Here is a 16,706-nt window from a genome sequence, read left to right on the forward strand (position 1 = left end):
CAGAAGAGGCGGTGCAAGCCTCCTGGGCTTGCGCTGCCGAGCTTGGGAGCCGGGTGAGCACTTGGGGGCGGGGCTTCGGCCGGGGGCGGGGCCTCCCGGGGGTGGGACTCCGGCCTCCGTGGCCGGTGACCAGCGGGTCCCGTTAGGTCTGAGGAGGCAATGGCGGCACGCGCGTTGAGGCTGCTGACTACGCTGCTGGCGGTCGCCGCCGCTGTCTCGCGGGCCGAGGCCGACTCGGAGGCGGGGTGGGACATGGCGGCTCCTGATCTGCTCTTCGCGGAGGGGACCGCGGCCTACGCGCGCGGGGACTGGGCCGGGGTGGTCCTGAGCATGGAGCGGGCGCTGCGATCACGGGCAGCCCTGCGCGCCCTCCGGCTGCGCTGCCGCACCCAGTGTGCCGCCGACCTGCCGTGGGAGCTGGACCCCGCCTCGCCCCCAAGCCAGGCTCAGGCCTCGGGCGCCGCCGCCCTGCACGACCTGCACTTCTTCGGGGGCTTGCTCCGCCGAGCCGCTTGCCTGCGCCGCTGCCTCGGGCCATCGGCTGCCCTCTCGCTCAGCGAGGAGCTGGAGTTGGAGTTCCACAAGCGAAGCCCCTACAACTATCTGCAGGTCGCCTACTTCAAGGTGCAGACCTGCCTGGGCCCAGGCGGCCGGAGTCCTTCTGGGCGTGGTTGACCCGGGGGGACTTGGGGGACCAGGGAAGTGTCCGTGGAGTGGAAAAGTGGCCTCTGGCTGGAGAGCTCTCCCCGGACCCAGGGAGAGCAGGGACCCTGCCGGGAGACTAGCTTCGCCCGGTTCGCATAGGCAGATGGTGATCCTAAAAGTCCAGCCTAGGGTTAAGGCACAGACCAAGCAAAACTTGGCCTTGTGTCCCCGAGAGGCCTCCTAGAGGGAACTAATGCGGCAGCTTGGGTCTCTGATTCTGATTCATTGTAAGTAACGGAGTAAGAAGCTAGGACCTTTCTACAATATCTTCCTTCCGGTTCGCTTTTCAGTGATGCTTTTCCTGCTCCTGGAGTGCAGTAGCTTTCCTTCAGGATGTGAGGTTGCCACGTCGCCAGTAGGGGCTGTATGGCCCCTCCCCGTGGGGGACCCTCTGGCTAGTCTGTCAGGTTTCCAGCGAAAATGAGTGTTTTAGGAATTCCAGAGTGCCTTAAGTCCAAGTGTGTACATAGATTTGGAACTCTCTGACTTGTGTAAGATGGTGATGATAACCAACACATACTTCCAGGCACTGTTAAGTACTTCGCGTTTATGAATTCATTTGTCCAGATCCTGGCAATGTCCTGTAAAGTCGAGGCCATTATTGGCCCGATTTTACTGGGGGGAAAGAGAAAGAGGGACTGTGCCGTCAATCTGTTATATCCATAGTTGAGCAGACCTTCACTCTAAAGAGAGACTTGGAAAATCTTGGGGAATCTCAGACTTCCACCTCCCCACAAGCATTTGGCCTACGCAGTTCTGTTCCATTCCTTCTAGTTTCCCAGAAGAGTGCTGGACTTGAAGCCAAAATAATTGGGCTATGTCTTTGGTCATGTCACTTAACAGCACTTTAAAAAATTCTTTGACAAACATTTATTGAATACTTAGTACATTCCAGTTATTGTACAGGTAATTAAAGTGCTTGACTTTATATTCTTTTGTTTTGCCTTGCTTTGCTGTTAAGAATCCCTTTAGTAGTAAGGGCTACAAAAAGGGTGTGTACAGCAAGCTGTGGGAGCACAAATTGGGGAGAATATAGCTTTGTCTCAGAGAAATTAGACTTGAAAGATGACATGACATTTGAAACTGATCCCAAATATTGCTAGAGAGAGCAAGGATGGCCATTCGCATAGAGTGAGGCCAGACTGGGAAGAAAATTCTGCAGACTTCAGGGAGCCATCATCAGAACAGGGCTATGGAATGCTAATTCTGGAAGCCACATGTAATAAGCCTTGGGAGAAGGAGAAAGTGGTGGCAGGGTGAACCACTAGCAGTGTGGTTGTCCACATGAGGAAAGGAAATGAGATGCCACGTGCTTGGCGGGTAAAGAAGGGCTGGGGGTGGGGTGAGGGGAGAGGAGATGGAGGAGATCGGAGAAAGGCAAGAGCAGTCCTGAAGGATACCAGAGAGAGAATCAATCCGTTACAGGAACAGACTTGAGAGAATTTCTAATTTTACAGTTAAGGAAACTGAGGTACAGAGATGGGGATTGGTGACCTTGGATCACCTAGCTATTTTCGGGTCACAGCCAGGGCTGACTCCTTGCTTAGTGTGCATTACTAGTGCTGATGATCAGAAAAAAAATTTTTTTTCTTAGCATATTAATAATATGCTGAGATTTACATTTATTGAACTAACATTTTTTAAGCACTTAATACGTGTCTGGCACCATATGTTAGTATATATATTTTTTATTGAAGTATAGTCAGTTTACAGTGTTGTGTCAATTGCTGGTGTACAGCATAATGCTTCAGTCATACATGAACATACATATATTCATTTTCATATTCTTTTTCACCATAGGTTACTACAAGACATTGAATATAGTTCACTGTGCTATACAGCATGAACTGGTTGTTTATCTATTTTATATATATTAGTATCTGCAAATCTCAAACTCCCAATTTATCCCTTTCCATCCCTTTCCTCCCCCTCCCCGTAACCATTAGTTTGTTTTCTGTGCCTGCGAGTCTGTTTCTGTTTTGTAAATAAGTTTGTTTGTCTTTTTTTTCAGATTCCACATATAAGTGATATCATATAGTATTTTTCTTTCTCTTTCTGGCTTACTTCACTTAGAATGACAATCTCCAGGTCCATCTATGTTGCTGCAAATGGCATTATTTTATTATTTTTATGGCTGAGTAGTATTCCATTGTGTAAATATACCACAGCTTCTTTATCCAGTCATCTGTCAATGGACATTTAGGTTGCTTCCATGTCTTGACTATTGTAAATAGTGCTGCTATGAACATTAGCATTGGGGAATTAAGTTTCCTTCTGGATATATGCCCAGGAATAGGATTGCTGGATGATATGGTAAGTCTATTTTTAGTCTTTTGAGGACTCTCCATACTGTTTTCCATAACGGCTGCACCAAACAACATTCCCACCAGCAATGTAGGAAGGTTCCCTTTTCTCCATTTATCTCTAGCATTTATCATTTGTGGACTTTTTAATGATGGCCATTCTGATTGGTGTGAGGTGATACCTCATTGTAGTTTTGATGTGCATTTCTCTGATAATTAGTGATATTAAGCATTTTTTCATGTGCCTATTGGCCATTTGTATGTCTTCGTTGGATGGCGCCATGTGTTAGAAACTGCATGTATCTATCATCTTGTTTCACCTTCCTGGCAATCCTGTGGCTAGCGAGTACTATCTCCAGACGACAGACTAGGGAACTGAGTTTAGAGAGTAAACTTTAAGTAATTTGTCTAAAGCCCCAGCAAGTAAATAATTAAATCTACCTTTGTTACCAGTCTGACCCCCAAACCCATCTAGTTAATCATTAGATCATCAGTGATTTGTTTTGGGTTCTACATATGAACCTGTATAACTTTGATACATTGGAGTCCATTGCTATAGGCATTATTGTGACCTGTTGTACATTTTTTCCCCCTCAGATTTCTGGATACTGACTTGTTTTAACCACATGAGTCCTGGGCTTTGAGTCAGAAGATGCCACGTCTGGATTTTGTATAGGACCTTAAGACTTTTCAACCACCCACTTTTTCCTTCAATGTGTCAAAACATTTATTTTATGCAAAAATATATACATATTTTTTCTAGGCAAATTCTTAAGCATAGTCTAGTTGTTAACTGCTCTTTCTCTGCTATCGCTAAATCCTTGACTCTTTAGATTTTCTTTAGCTCAGTCACTACATCTCAATCTCAAGAATGTATTATCCGGGCAGTCTTCCATAGCATTCCCCCTACAATACAACCTTTGTTTTAAAATAGTGTTTACACTTTTGAAGCATTACCTCCTGTAATTTGAGGAATCCCTAATCCTGATTTGGGAAATAGCTGAAAATCCGCCCAGGGCCCTGTGCTTCTGATCTCTGGTATGTAGTTCCTGCCGTAGGTGTGTTTTCTGGGCTGGGGCACACCGCGTGGAAGGCTCAGGAAGGCTGGGATTTCCTGTTTACCATGAACTGCACATTTGGACATAAACCTTATGGGTGTGGATGTGACAGCTGTGTTCTTGTGCTTCATCCTTAGATAAACAAGTTGGAGAAAGCCGTGGCAGCAGCACATACGTTCTTCGTGGGCAATCCTGAGCACATGGAGATGCGTCAGAACCTAGACTATTACCAAACCATGTCTGGGGTGAAGGAGGCCGACTTCAAGGATCTTGAAGCCAAACCGCATATGGTGAAAAAAACATTATCCTCTTCTCTTTTTATTATAGTGACATTTACTAGGGTTGTTTCCTGATGACAGAAGTACAATAATAGAAAAATGGAAATAAGTATAAAACGGAAAGTAATCACCTATAATATTACCACCTTAAGAAAACCAGTAGTTGATATTTTGGCGTATTTTGTAAGTCTTCTGTATCACTTTTTAATCTTATTTGGTGTCATATGACGGAATGTATTTTTCATCATCCTTTTTGCACTAACATTATTACATCATGTGCCTTTTCTCATATCTTCAAATTTTCTTTGAAAACACAATTTTTAATGACTGCATGATAGTCCATCTTATGCACAGATTATATTAACTTACTAGTCAAATTTTTTTGCTCATGTAGTTTTTTGTTTTTCACTACAGTGTGTGGTACAATACTCCTCAATGTTCTTATTCTATTAATTTAGCAAGAAAAGTCTGTATCTCATAAGAGATAATTGTCTGTGATGATACAGCATTCTTATAAAGGGCTTATGTTCTAGTTTAGAAACAGGCATATTACAAACAATATCAGAATGACTTTTAAAAGTAAACCTTTGGGGGAGGTATAGCTCAAGTGGTAGAGCCCCTGCTTAGCATGTTTAGCATAGAAGGTCCTGGGTTCAATTCTCAGTACCTCCTCTAAAAATAAACCTAATTACCCCCCCAAAATAAAACAATTAAATAATACAATAATAAATAAATAAATAATTTTAAAGTAAACTGTGTACATCTAGTACATTACACAAACTCGACACAATTTGGGGGATTTTTTTGGTGATTCCATGACAAATGAAAATCGTTATTGTCCACAAGAAGGAAGCTGTGTCCCACAGAAAGCAGAACGGCAGTCTGTAATCAGCCACAGAGGCCCAAATCACTCCGTAACTGCTGGAAAGATGGCTTTCAGCACCTCTGATCACATTCTAAAATCTGAGCTAATTTTTTATATTAAACTTTTATGTTGAAAACTTTTAGCCCTACAGAAAAGTGTGAGAAGATGACACTGAATCCCCATGAGTCTTTTCATCTAGACTGAGTTAGATGTTTTAAAATTTCAAAAGAAACAGAGACCCTTTACAGGCAGCCACCCTCACCTACGAGGATGCCCTTGAAGGTGGCTGCAGGCAAGGAGGGAGGGCGGCCTGCCGCCTGCCCTGCCCTGCAGCTGAGTACCCCTTCCTCCCAGTAGCACGAGTTTCAGCTGGGGGTGCGCCTCTACTCGGAGGAGCAGCCGCAGGAAGCCATACCCCACCTGGAGGCAGCGCTGCAGGAGTACTTCGTGGCGGATGAGGAGTGCCGGGCCCTCTGTGAAGGGCCCTATGACTACGACGGCTACAACTACCTGGAGTACAACGCTGACCTCTTCCAGGCCATCACAGGTGCGTGCCGCAGGCCAGGCCCGCTGGGCTCAGACGGCAGCAACGTAACACGGCAGACACAGCCTCTTCACCCTCATTCCTGAATCTCTTAAATCTGGGACTCTGCCTGGAAATCGCCTCCACTTGAATTTGTTCATCTTAAACAGAATTTGCATCCTGGAAATTGACCTTATGTTTCTACCCCCTCCTTGATTCCTTTCAGATCATTACATCCAGGTCCTCAGCTGTAAGCAGAACTGTGTCACCGAGCTTGCTTCCCACCCAAGTCGAGAGAAGCCCTTTGAAGACTTCCTCCCGTCTCATTATAACTATCTGCAGTTTGCCTACTATAACAGTAAGGCCTACTTTCCTCTCTCTCTTTTTACTAAGCCAGAAGCAAGGGAGGCAGGGATTATGGCCACTGTGCCTCGTCAACCTGTTTGGTCTCTCTCTGTGGCTCTGGGAGGCACAGTGCCAGGTGATCCCTGTGTGCCTTGTCATAAGCCACTTCCTGGGAAGCTGGTACCTGCAGCCCTAAAAGCTGGGAGAGGGAGACTCCAGGACCTCACTCTCTGGTCCCCTCTCTTAACGTTTATAATCTGATTTTGCATCTGAGTTAAGTTACAGCAAAGGCAAGGGTGTAGTTCCACATAAGCCTACTCACGGGACACTTCCCAGCCCTTCTCCCTAGTGTAGCACTGGGGTTGGGGGTGTGGCTGTCAATATCCAGAAAAGCGACAAGTCAGCAGGTCTTTACCGAGTTCCTACTGTGTGCTGAGCATTACAGCATATTCAAGAATATACCTTGTTTATAGTTGCGTTGAAGAGACCAACACATGTCAATAAGAACTCTTCTGCTAAAGAGGCAATCTGCTATTGTAATCTTCCCTTCTCTTCTGAAAATCCATAGGGAAAAAAAGGTAGGAAGACGGGAATATTCCTGAAATTGGTCTAATGATGGGGAATATTAGGGCTGATGTTTGAATTACCTGAGATCACTGAGCACCTTAAGCTCAATTATATATTCTATGTGGATTCTGGAATTTGTCCCCCCAAATCAGGCAGTCTTGATATGTAGCTGGTGCCATCTTGTCGTGTCATCACTGCCTTGAGCTGTGCTGAGACTGAACACTAGGCGGTTCCTGGTAACCAGGATTAGATGCTTTCTTCTCAGCCACGTTTTTTTCCCCTTTGCAGTTGGGAATTATACACAGGCCATTGAGTGTGCCAAGACCTATCTCCTCTTCTTTCCCAACGATGAGGTGATGAGCCAGAATCTGGCCTACTATACAGCCATGCTTGGAGAAGAGCAAGCCAGGTCCATCAGCCCCCGAGAGGTGAGAGACTTGCATTAGTTAGGGCAGAGGCCAGCCGAACCCAGACCAGAGGACAGGGAGGTGGGTGGACAGGGGAGCCAGCACCACTTGGGCAGGGTGGGGGCAGGGTGCCCGGGTCGGTGTGAGCACAGAGGAAGCCTGGGGGATAAGCCGAAGCCTTAATTGGCACAATCTTTGGCCCAGAAGTCTTTTCTCTGAGTCGGTAAAGAAAAGCAGAACTGCAAAGCAGCCATATTCTTTCCATTTTTAGCATCCCTACTTTGAGACTTGATACCATTTGGCCAAGATTTATCATTTTCTACTTCAGGCTAAATTTTTTTTCACTCATCTCTTTTCTGTCTCCATTTCCCTCCCTGTCCCCTCTTCTTTCTGCCATTCTCTGATCTCTCCCTATTTCAGCATTATTCCCATCTCACTCCAAATCAAGAAGAAAAATCTGTACAATACACACTGAAGCAAAAGGCACTGCAGTGAAAGCAGGCACCCCCGCACTGCTGGGGGGCTTCAGGTTGTGCTGTACATTTAACAATGGCTATTTCTGAGTGGCAGAATCACAGGTGATTTTTGGATTTTGCTCATTTATGTTTTCTAAATTCCCTGTAGTGAATGGGTATTATTTTTGTAATTGAAAACATGGAATGTTTTCTGTTTTTAATTTAATGGAGTTTGGTACTATGAACCTCGATATTTGTATGTATGCCTCACACGGAACCTACATCCTCTCCTTGAGCCCAGAACAATGGATTTGAAGTCACTACTCTGGGCCCAAATCCTGGCCCTTCCACTTACTAGCCGTGCGACCTTTGGCACATCGTATGGGATGTTAGTCATGCTGCATTGCCCTTCTGAGTCTCAGCTTCTCCTTCTGTAAAATGGGATTATGGTTCTTGCTCTGTCTTCAGCACAGGATGAGTGTGAGGGTCAAGTGAGATAGTGAGCTGGCAGATGGTGTATGAATATGTGCAAAGTGTTGTGTGGGCAGGTGGCATCACAGGGGTCTTGCTGATGGCACACAGGTAGCAGGTGGCTGGTCTTCTCACGTCTAACCTCAGCCACCTCCTGAAACCACATTCCCAGCCTGGGAGACATATGTGTGGTGCCGGCCACATGGCTTAGGGACACACAGGTGGAGCGGGATGCTCCCTGCACAGTCTCCTGCCCCGCCTGCACTCCAGCCCATGGTGGCTAATTTCTCCTCTGTTCACTGGAGAAGCAGGCAGTAACAGACTTCCCGTTCTGTTTGTTGTGGTGTTTACTGTTGAAAATAACCACCCTTCAAATGTGTGTGGCATTTTTTTAGTTGACAAAAAGTTTTCATAGCTTTTCTTTCATTTGATTCTCATAGCAACCCAGTGAGGTGGTGGTACCCACCTACCCTGAAGTTAAAAACCAAGCTTCTTCCTTCCTAGTGCTGGAATCCCGAGAGTCTCCAATAGAAATAACCCTTCTCTTGTCACCCCCTCCCATGTGGAGACCAGTTACCTCATCATTGTCCTCTTCAGCTGCTAGATGGTGACCATCTGGATTTGAGATGGCACCGCTCCTGGTCTCCGTGCTGGGTTCAGACCACACCACCCCTACCCCTTATGGTCATATTAGTGAGTGTGGGGCAGAAAGGGAAAATAAGTCTACGTGGTCAATCTACCATTTCTAACTACAACCACCCTTCTGGAAAGAAGCTAAGTAACATTGGTTGAGCCCTGTCCCAGGCCAGGCACTGAGCTGGCTGGTTTACACCCATCATCCCATTTAATCATCACAGCTGCCCTGTGAGGTGGGCACTATTCTTCCCGTTCTAGAGATGAGACTCCTGGAAATGAGTTAAATTACACAGAAGCCGACGGGCGCCCGTGGTGACCAGAATCCCTGTCTCCCTGCTTTATCCCGGTGCAACAGGGTTCTGACACGTGGCTGATACTCAGTAAACTGGTGTTGAATGAATATATGGCAGAAGTGGGACTTGCTCCCTCACAGCCTCATAGAGCTGTTGGAGAGGGTTAAAGGAGATGACAACCTACCGAGCTTGGTGTCTGGCACTTGGAGAGGGAAGCCAATCATTCAGACACCACAGGGGAAGAGTTCTGTCTTCCTCTTGGGTACATGTAATAGGTGATACAGGAATCACCGACGCCTTTAACATCCCCCTTATTGCTTTCATCTTTTATTTCAACTGACGATGTCTTTTTCTTTTCCTTCCTTCTACTGCTGCTGGGAGACTAAGCGGGGCACCTAGGGAAACATGTGACCCCGGAAGGTACTTAGTTTCCTTGTCCTGGGTAAGCCCTGCCTGTGAGCATATGTGGGAAGGGCTGCCCGTCTGCAGGGAGGGATACCGTCTGTTCCACGTCTGACAGGAGGCGGATGGCAGAGGAAAAGCACGTGGGCTTTAGGTTTGGAAAGACCTGGGTTTCGATGTGGGTCCCTGCTCTACCATGTCCTGCAGTGTCACCTGAATCAAGTCGCATATCCCCTCTGTACCTCAGTGTCTTCATCTGTAAAATGAGGATAATAGTACCAACACCAGAGGTGTCTAGAGTCACCTAACTCCTAGGTTTTTTCCTGAGTATTGAAATCCTGCAGAGATCACAGAAGGAATTTTCCTTCTCTGAAAAATATTTCAACATCTCCGGAGAATCCTCAGATTTTCTGTCTCAGAGATTAATGCAGGGGTAGGGGGAGTGGTGGCGGGGGAGGAAGGGGGCTTTTTCCCTTCAAGGGAAGCCAGGTTATGCCACCCTCAGAGGTACTGCTTGTGCCAGGCAAGAGGAGCCCTTGAGCAGAGAAATGAGACTTTTGCCCAAAACTGGGGGACCTGAAGCCTCAGGTCACACTGGGAACAACAGTGTAGAATGCCAGAGTCCCCCACCCCCCGCCCCGAGAGCTATTGACAGGGCTGAGTTCCAGGGTCTTCCTTCTACTGTGTTTCCTCAGAGTGCCCAGGAGTACCGACAGCGAAGCCTGCTGGAGAAAGAACTGCTCTTCTTCGCTTATGATGTGTTTGGAATACCCTTTGTTGACCCGGTGAGCTAGGGTGTGGAAACAGAGTAGGGAATGTCATGGGGCAGGGGGTAGGGGTGAGCTGTACACTGTGTCACTTTGGGGAGAAGACTCTCAGGGCTTGAGCCAAACATGGGATCCGAGAAGCCCATGGATGAGAGATGGGAGACGTAGGGGAATTCTTGGCAGCTAGTTATAGCTGACTTAGTTCCAGGGATCTCTCACTTTATCTCCTGAAAGGAGGCGGGTGAGAAGGGGTACTCCCCTGTAGGCCCTAGTCTGTGCATCGAGACCTGGAAGATTGAGCAGCTCACCCGACTCTGTTTATTTTCTCCCGATCTGCTTTTAGGATTCATGGACGCCAGAGGAGGTGATTCCGAAGAGGCTGCAAGAGAAACAGAAGTGAGGACCTTGAAGAAAGTGCATGATTGGATCGGTCTGATGAAGCACTTGAGGCTTCCTGAGCCCAGGCAGATGTGAACCCCTGGCCAGGGGTGGGCAGGTCCAGTCTGGGCAGTGGGGGTGGGAGCCTGGGCGGGTCCTGGAGCCCAGTCCTCAGAGCGGCTGTGCCCGCAGGTCAGAACGGGAGACAGCCGCCCGCATCTCGCAGGAGATCGGAAACCTCATGAAGGAGATTGAGACCCTTGTGGAAGAGAAGACCAAGGAGTCACTGGACGTGAGCAGGCTGACCCGGGAAGGTGAGAGGATGAGCTCGGGGTCCCCTGTGACCGTTGTGGAGGCAGCCAGGCCAGGGGTCCCCACGTTAGCTGGGCAGCCCCCAGCAGAGGGCAGCCTCAGGGCCTGCACCAGCACAAGTCTGCTCTCCCTCGCCACATGTCCTTCCTCACTCAGCAACGGGACTTCCACCTGCAAAGAGCACTGAGAGGTGGCCTTGGGTTAAGAAATGACTCCTGTGTCACAGTGACACTAGTTTAGTTCACTCCAGTAAAAACTCATCCTGTCTCCCTGCCTCCAAACTGTTTCCTCCCAATTGCCATCATTCGTCCTGTTTCCAAGCCTCAAAATCTTCAGGTCTCTTTTGGTCCTCCTCCCCCCTTGCCCATCGTCCCCCCCAACCCACTGGAGAGACCCACGATCAGGACTCCGCCCTGTTTCTCTCTCCCAACCCTTTTCTTGTCCCATCGCTGCCTCTCCTGTCCGCACTCACCTTGCCCCTTCCCATGCTGGGACTAGACCAGTCTCCCAAACACGGGGCTCTGACACCATCCTCCCTCCTGCCCCCTTCACCACGTGTTCTGCTCTTCCTCGTTCACACCTTCTCTTCATCCCTGAGCCTCTCTCTGCCCCCGGGTCTTTGTTCATCCCTGTCCCCCTCTTATACACTTCCCATCGTCTCTGCCTGGGGGTGCATCTCAGACCCACCCTACAATTCCAGGGCATTTAGGATCCCCTCCCTCTTTCTGTTGAACTTCCAAGGCACTTCACCCTTTCACAAGGTCGGCCTTGTGCTGGTTGTTCACGTAACTGTTGGAACAGTTGCTGTCTTAGGTGTTAATCCCTGGCCTTGTCTAGCACGGTACATGGCACACGCTGAGGCCTCAGTAAATAGATGGAGTTATAGTGAGTCTCTGGTATGGCCCCAGCACAGAGAGACCCCAGGGGAAATAGAAGAGAGGAAGGTTGGCCTTTGTTCTGAAGTTGCTTCAGTTCACAGTGGTTAATTTAACAAGATTAGCGTGTTAAAGAATTTGTCCAGCATTCCTGTGTTTTCAGAGAGCTTTCCCTCTGTGATTTCTCTTGACTCTTTTAATTGTCTGGGAAGTGAGTGGGGCAGGTTGTAAGATCCTCATTTTAAACAGGTGACGATGATAGTGATATGATGGTAGCTAAACGTTCAGGCATTTACCATATGTCAAGTATCGTGCTAAGCTCTTAAATTGTCTTATTGTTCTTTATATCAAACTTACGAGGTAGATGCTGTTTTACAGATGAGATAAGGCTCAGGTAGGTTAAGTAACTCACATGCTAATAAGTGGGTCCAGAGGTCAAACCTAGTTCTTTCGGATCCTGGGGCTCATATTTTAGGATTGTCTTTAAGATGTTTCCTCAACAATGTGTGACCAGCAGGCCCAAGAGCCAGCAGCTCTTTGCGAGTGGAGCTAGGACCAGCACTTGGCTCTCCTGTCCTTCAGCTCCAAGTTCTGTGCTCTGGACCACGCTGCCTTTAGAAGTGGCCAAAAGGGAGGTTTCCCTGGTGAACAGGAAACAAACACCTGGAATTTCTGTTCCTTACAGGAGGCAATACCCAATGGAGAGTGTTGGGACAGAACTGCTGCTGGATTTAGCCCTGTCTTGTCATTGCTCTGCAGGTGGCCCCCTGCTTTATGACGGCATCAGTCTCACCATGAACTCCAAAGTCTTGAACGGTTCCCAGCGGGTGGTGATGGATGGCGTGATCTCTGATGATGAGTGCCAGGAGCTGCAGAGACTGACCAATGTGAGGGAACCCCATGACCACACCTTCTCCCTAAGGGCCTGGCCTCCCCTGACTAGGTGCCTCTTTGGTGCTGAGTGATTGCCTGCTTCTCGTGGGCAGTTGACTGCCTCTTCTCAGGCCCTCAGCCACCCTGGCTAACTCCACCTGTTTTGGGGGCCTCGTAGGCAGCAGCAACTTCAGGAGATGGCTACCGGGGTCAGACCTCCCCACACACCCCCAGTGAAAAGTTCTATGGTGTCACTGTCTTCAAGGCCCTCAAGGTAGGGTCAGTACTCTGTTCTCGGGTGTGGAGAGGGGGAGGGGGACACCCAGGATCTGGGGGAGAGTTGGGGATAGTGGTGGGAAAGGTAAAAGGTGTCTGCCTGTCAGCATTCCAGCTGCTACGGAGGCAGGATGAACTACGTTGAGTGAGGTTGACTCTTGAACCCTGGCTACTAGACCAAGTATAACAGAAATAAGGCAGGCAAGCACGACCACTATCCTAAGCTTGAGAGTGCTCTGAGGAACGGCTGTACTCCTGAGCAGGATGCACGAGTTATTCAGAAAGAGAAATACGAAGGCGAGGGGAGGGGGCTGTGGCAGAGTGTCATGTGTGGGGAGCAAAGGGACTGCGCCTTCTTGGGCACGAGGAGTGTGGCCCGGTGCCTCCTGGTCTCTGTCAGCCACAGCCACGGAGGGGCACTCCGGGTGGCTGACCACTGGTCTCCTCTGCAGCTGGGGCAGGAGGGGAAGGTCCCTCTGCAGAGCGCCCACCTGTACTACAACGTGACGGAGAAGGTGCGGCGCGTCATGGAGTCCTACTTCCGCCTGGACACCCCCCTCTACTTCTCCTACTCCCACCTGGTGTGCCGCACTGCCATCGAAGGTGGGCCTCCCTCCCCACTGCAGCCCCTGCCCCGCAGAGCACGTGCTGTACTGGATGCTGAGGGTGTGCAGGAGAGCAGGACACAGTCCCTTTCATCCTGCTGGGGAGTCAGCATAAACCAGTGTGAGAAATGCAGTGGAGGAAATTACAGTCCATCTCCCTGGGGAGTCAGGAGGGCTTCCCAGAGGAGGTGATGACTGATGACGGTTGTGCAGGATGAATAGGAGTTGTGGGATACACAGGGTGATGGGAGAATGTTTGAGCCAGAGAGAACAGCGTGTGCAAAGGAGTGGAGGCATTGAGCAACTGGCAGTTGGGGGAACTAAGAAAGTTGCTGTTTCTGGAGAGTAAGTTTAAGGTGGGGAGCAGGGCAGTCAGGTAAGGTGGTGAAGTCCTCAGAAGCCAAATTACAGAGTCCTGCATTCAAGAATACTTTTCCTCCAGTGGTTCTCAATGTTGGTATTGAGATGACTCTTTGAATCATGCTCTGTGTCTTTAGATGAATCCTGTTCTCTGTTGCAAGTTCTCTGTCACTAATTGTTAAATACCAGATTTGCGAGAGAGCTACTTATCTTACAAGTTAGAGCAGGTTCAAGGTTATTTGTCATTCACTCTCCCTCTGTCACACTGGGCCAGCGCTCCCGGGAAGCCGGGAAGAGTCCACAGGCAGTGAAGGACCTGATGAAGCCTTGTTTTTAACTCACCAGGGGTAAGGATTTCAGGTTAGTTTTGCTGCTGTGTGTTGAAAGATTTGGAGGGTGTGGATCAAACCAGAATAAGGGAAGGGAAGCTGGTCAGCAGTGACATATGCTGACAGGAGAGCTGTGATGTCCCCTGAGGTGGCCTGGTGCTAACGTGTTACCTTGGCCCCAGAGGCACAGGCTGAGAGGAAGGATGGTAGCCACCCAGTCCACGTGGACAACTGTATCCTGAACGCCGAGGCCCTCGTGTGCATCAAGGAGCCGCCTGCCTACACATTCCGGGACTACAGGTGCCGGCTCTCCCTCCAAGGCCCCCAGTGCCCTGTGCCTTGCCCCCTCCCCCAACACATACATATTTGGGACCAGCTCTTCCCAGAATCCAAGACCCTCTGGATCAGAAGTCAGATGGTACAGGAACCATCACAGAGTAGTGTGATGAGTAGGACAGTGAAAGCTGGATTTGGTACAGAAACACCCCAGAGACGGACATGGTGGATTCTCTGGGGCGAGGGTAGGGAGGCAGGAAGGTTGGGAGACGTGTTCGTGAGACTTCAGAGGAAGTTCCAGAAGGCTTTCTTCCTATGAAAGGCCCCCTCCAGCTGCTGGTTGGAAGCACTTGGAGATGAAGGCACTGAAGCTGTGGGTTGTGTGGGGGGCGGGAGGAGGAGGAAGTCTGTGTTGAGATGCTCTCTGCCTTTCCCAGCGCCATTCTTTACCTGAATGGAGACTTCGATGGAGGAAACTTCTATTTCACTGAACTAGATGCCAAGACCGTGACAGTGAGTGCGCCCTTGTCCCCATCCCTGGAAGGACAAACCCTCACAGTGCAGTGGGCAGAATGGCCAACCGGTCTCCCTAGTGGCCAGCACTGCCCTCCCAAAACAGGGGGCCTCCAACTGGTCACGTTTCCTCTTTAGCTCTGGTCTTTGGGGAACCAGGCTGAGGGGACACCCCCTCCTGGACCCCAATGACTGCATGTCCCTTCTGAAAGCAGGTCACGGTCTCTGTCCTGTGTACCCCCCTCATTGACCCCTTTAGGCGGAGGTGCAGCCCCGGTGTGGAAGGGCCGTGGGATTCTCTTCCGGCACTGAAAACCCGCACGGTGTGAAGGCCGTCACCAGGGGGCAGCGCTGCGCCATCGCCCTGTGGTTCACTTTGGACGCTCGACACAGTGAGCGGGTGAGAGCAGCTGGTGCTGCTGTGACCTCTCCCTGGAAGGGCCCCTGTTCTGCTCCACCTTCTCTGGTTCCACTACGGATGCTCAGATGTGAAAGAGCACTGGGCTTGGGAGTCCAGAGAGACTCCTCCCTCGGGCACTGTGTCACCATGGTCACGACGTGCCGTGGTCACTGATCCTTCTTCTATCCTTGTAAATGGGGCTCCAGACAGGGGTTGGGGGCAAGATGGGGAGCAATCCTGGTTCTTGGTCCCTCGCTGTGTACCACCTCCGCTGCCTTTGCACGGAGCATAGGACCTGCTGAGACGATGATGAGCTTGGAGGCCATTGAGGAAAAAGCCTTCTTGTCCTCCAGGAAGTAGAACTTGAGAGTTGGTGAGTACCTGGTCCAGAGGCCTCTCTGAACAGCTAGGGGTTTGTCCTTGCAGGACAGGGTGCAGGCAGACGACCTGGTGAAGATGCTTTTTAGCCCAGAAGAGATAGACCTCCCCAACGAGCAGCCCCAGGAAGCCCAGGAGGGGCACCACCAGCCTGTACAGGAGTCTCTCTCCAGCAGTGAGTTGGGGCGCAAGGATGAGCTCTGACAGCTCACACATGGGTGGTGACTGGACCACGTGAGGAACTGTCCTGCATCCTGAACTGGCCAGCCCTGGCTGAGGAGCAGTGGGGACCTTGGGTCTGCCGCCCAGCTGAGGGGACTCCACTCACAGCCGTCCACACGGTGCTACCGCTTTTGTAGTGGACATGGCAGGACAGCCACTCCCCGCTGGACCTGACTGAGGACTCAGGACGCAGGCCCAGAGCCCCTGCGGGGGCCTGCACAGGCAGCCGTGTGACAGCAGTACAGTATTTAAGTGTCTGTGTAGACGTCCAAAGAATAAATGATTTGTGGTTTTGTACTTGGTGGTTTGTTCAGAGAGGGGAAATCTACCCATTGACCCCGGAGGTCTCACTGAATAAAAATTGCTCTGGGCAGGACGCAGTGGCGGGCACGCTGTGAGGAGGCCTGGCTTGGTACCCGGCTCGGCCACTTCCTCTGCAGCCTCAGGCCAGACACTTAACCTCGGGGACCTCTGGGTTGTCGTCTGCATAATGGGGACCACGTAATCCCCGCCCTGCCCACCTGGGCAGTGGTGTGGCCCAGATGCAATACTGGATGTGACAGGACTGTGTAAACTGGACACTCTGGGTGGATGGCAGGGATTACTATTAATCCTTCTCTGGCAGCTAGCCGCAGTCAGCAGTGCTCTGGCGTGTTGCCCCCGTGTCAGCCGCATGTGTCCTGCTCTGCCGTCTGGCTGTAGGGTCCTCATGCCTCAGGGCCTGTGTGCATGACAACACCTCTAGGAGACAGAGGAAGAGCAGACCTGGAGATTTGGCTTCTCTGGCCAGAAGCCCATCTCCCTTCCCGGGCTTGAGATGCTGGGGGGCAGTGA

The 16,706-nt window shown here is 50.1% G+C and overlaps 1 protein-coding gene across 5 annotated transcripts; it reads left to right on the plus strand.

Annotated features, from left to right (window-relative positions):
* The first annotated feature begins 83 nt into the window (after positions 1-83).
* Positions 84-16,169, plus strand: P3H1 (prolyl 3-hydroxylase 1). Of its 5 annotated transcripts, XM_010959762.3 has the most exons (15): positions 86-624; positions 4,204-4,356; positions 5,567-5,756; positions 5,959-6,090; positions 6,933-7,072; positions 10,004-10,093; positions 10,419-10,471; positions 10,646-10,767; positions 12,400-12,527; positions 12,692-12,787; positions 13,242-13,392; positions 14,266-14,383; positions 14,797-14,872; positions 15,132-15,272; positions 15,699-16,169. In XM_010959762.3, exons 1-15 carry the CDS (start codon positions 160-162, stop codon positions 15,852-15,854), a joined length of 2,211 nt encoding a protein of 736 aa, XP_010958064.3. In that variant the 5' UTR covers positions 86-159; the 3' UTR covers positions 15,855-16,169. The 5 variants fall into 5 exon arrangements, 3 of the variants coding, with proteins under 3 accessions (XP_074232785.1, XP_074232784.1, XP_010958064.3); XM_074376683.1 differs by lacking the exon at positions 12,692-12,787 and having other exon boundaries at positions 85-624; XR_012511328.1 differs by lacking the exons at positions 15,132-15,272; positions 15,699-16,169 and having other exon boundaries at positions 84-624; positions 14,029-14,383; positions 14,797-14,827.
* Positions 16,170-16,706: the final 537 nt, after the last annotated feature.

This window comes from Camelus bactrianus, chromosome 13 (assembly GCF_048773025.1).
Source record: "Camelus bactrianus isolate YW-2024 breed Bactrian camel chromosome 13, ASM4877302v1, whole genome shotgun sequence".
Classification (NCBI taxonomy): domain Eukaryota; kingdom Metazoa; phylum Chordata; class Mammalia; order Artiodactyla; family Camelidae; genus Camelus; species Camelus bactrianus.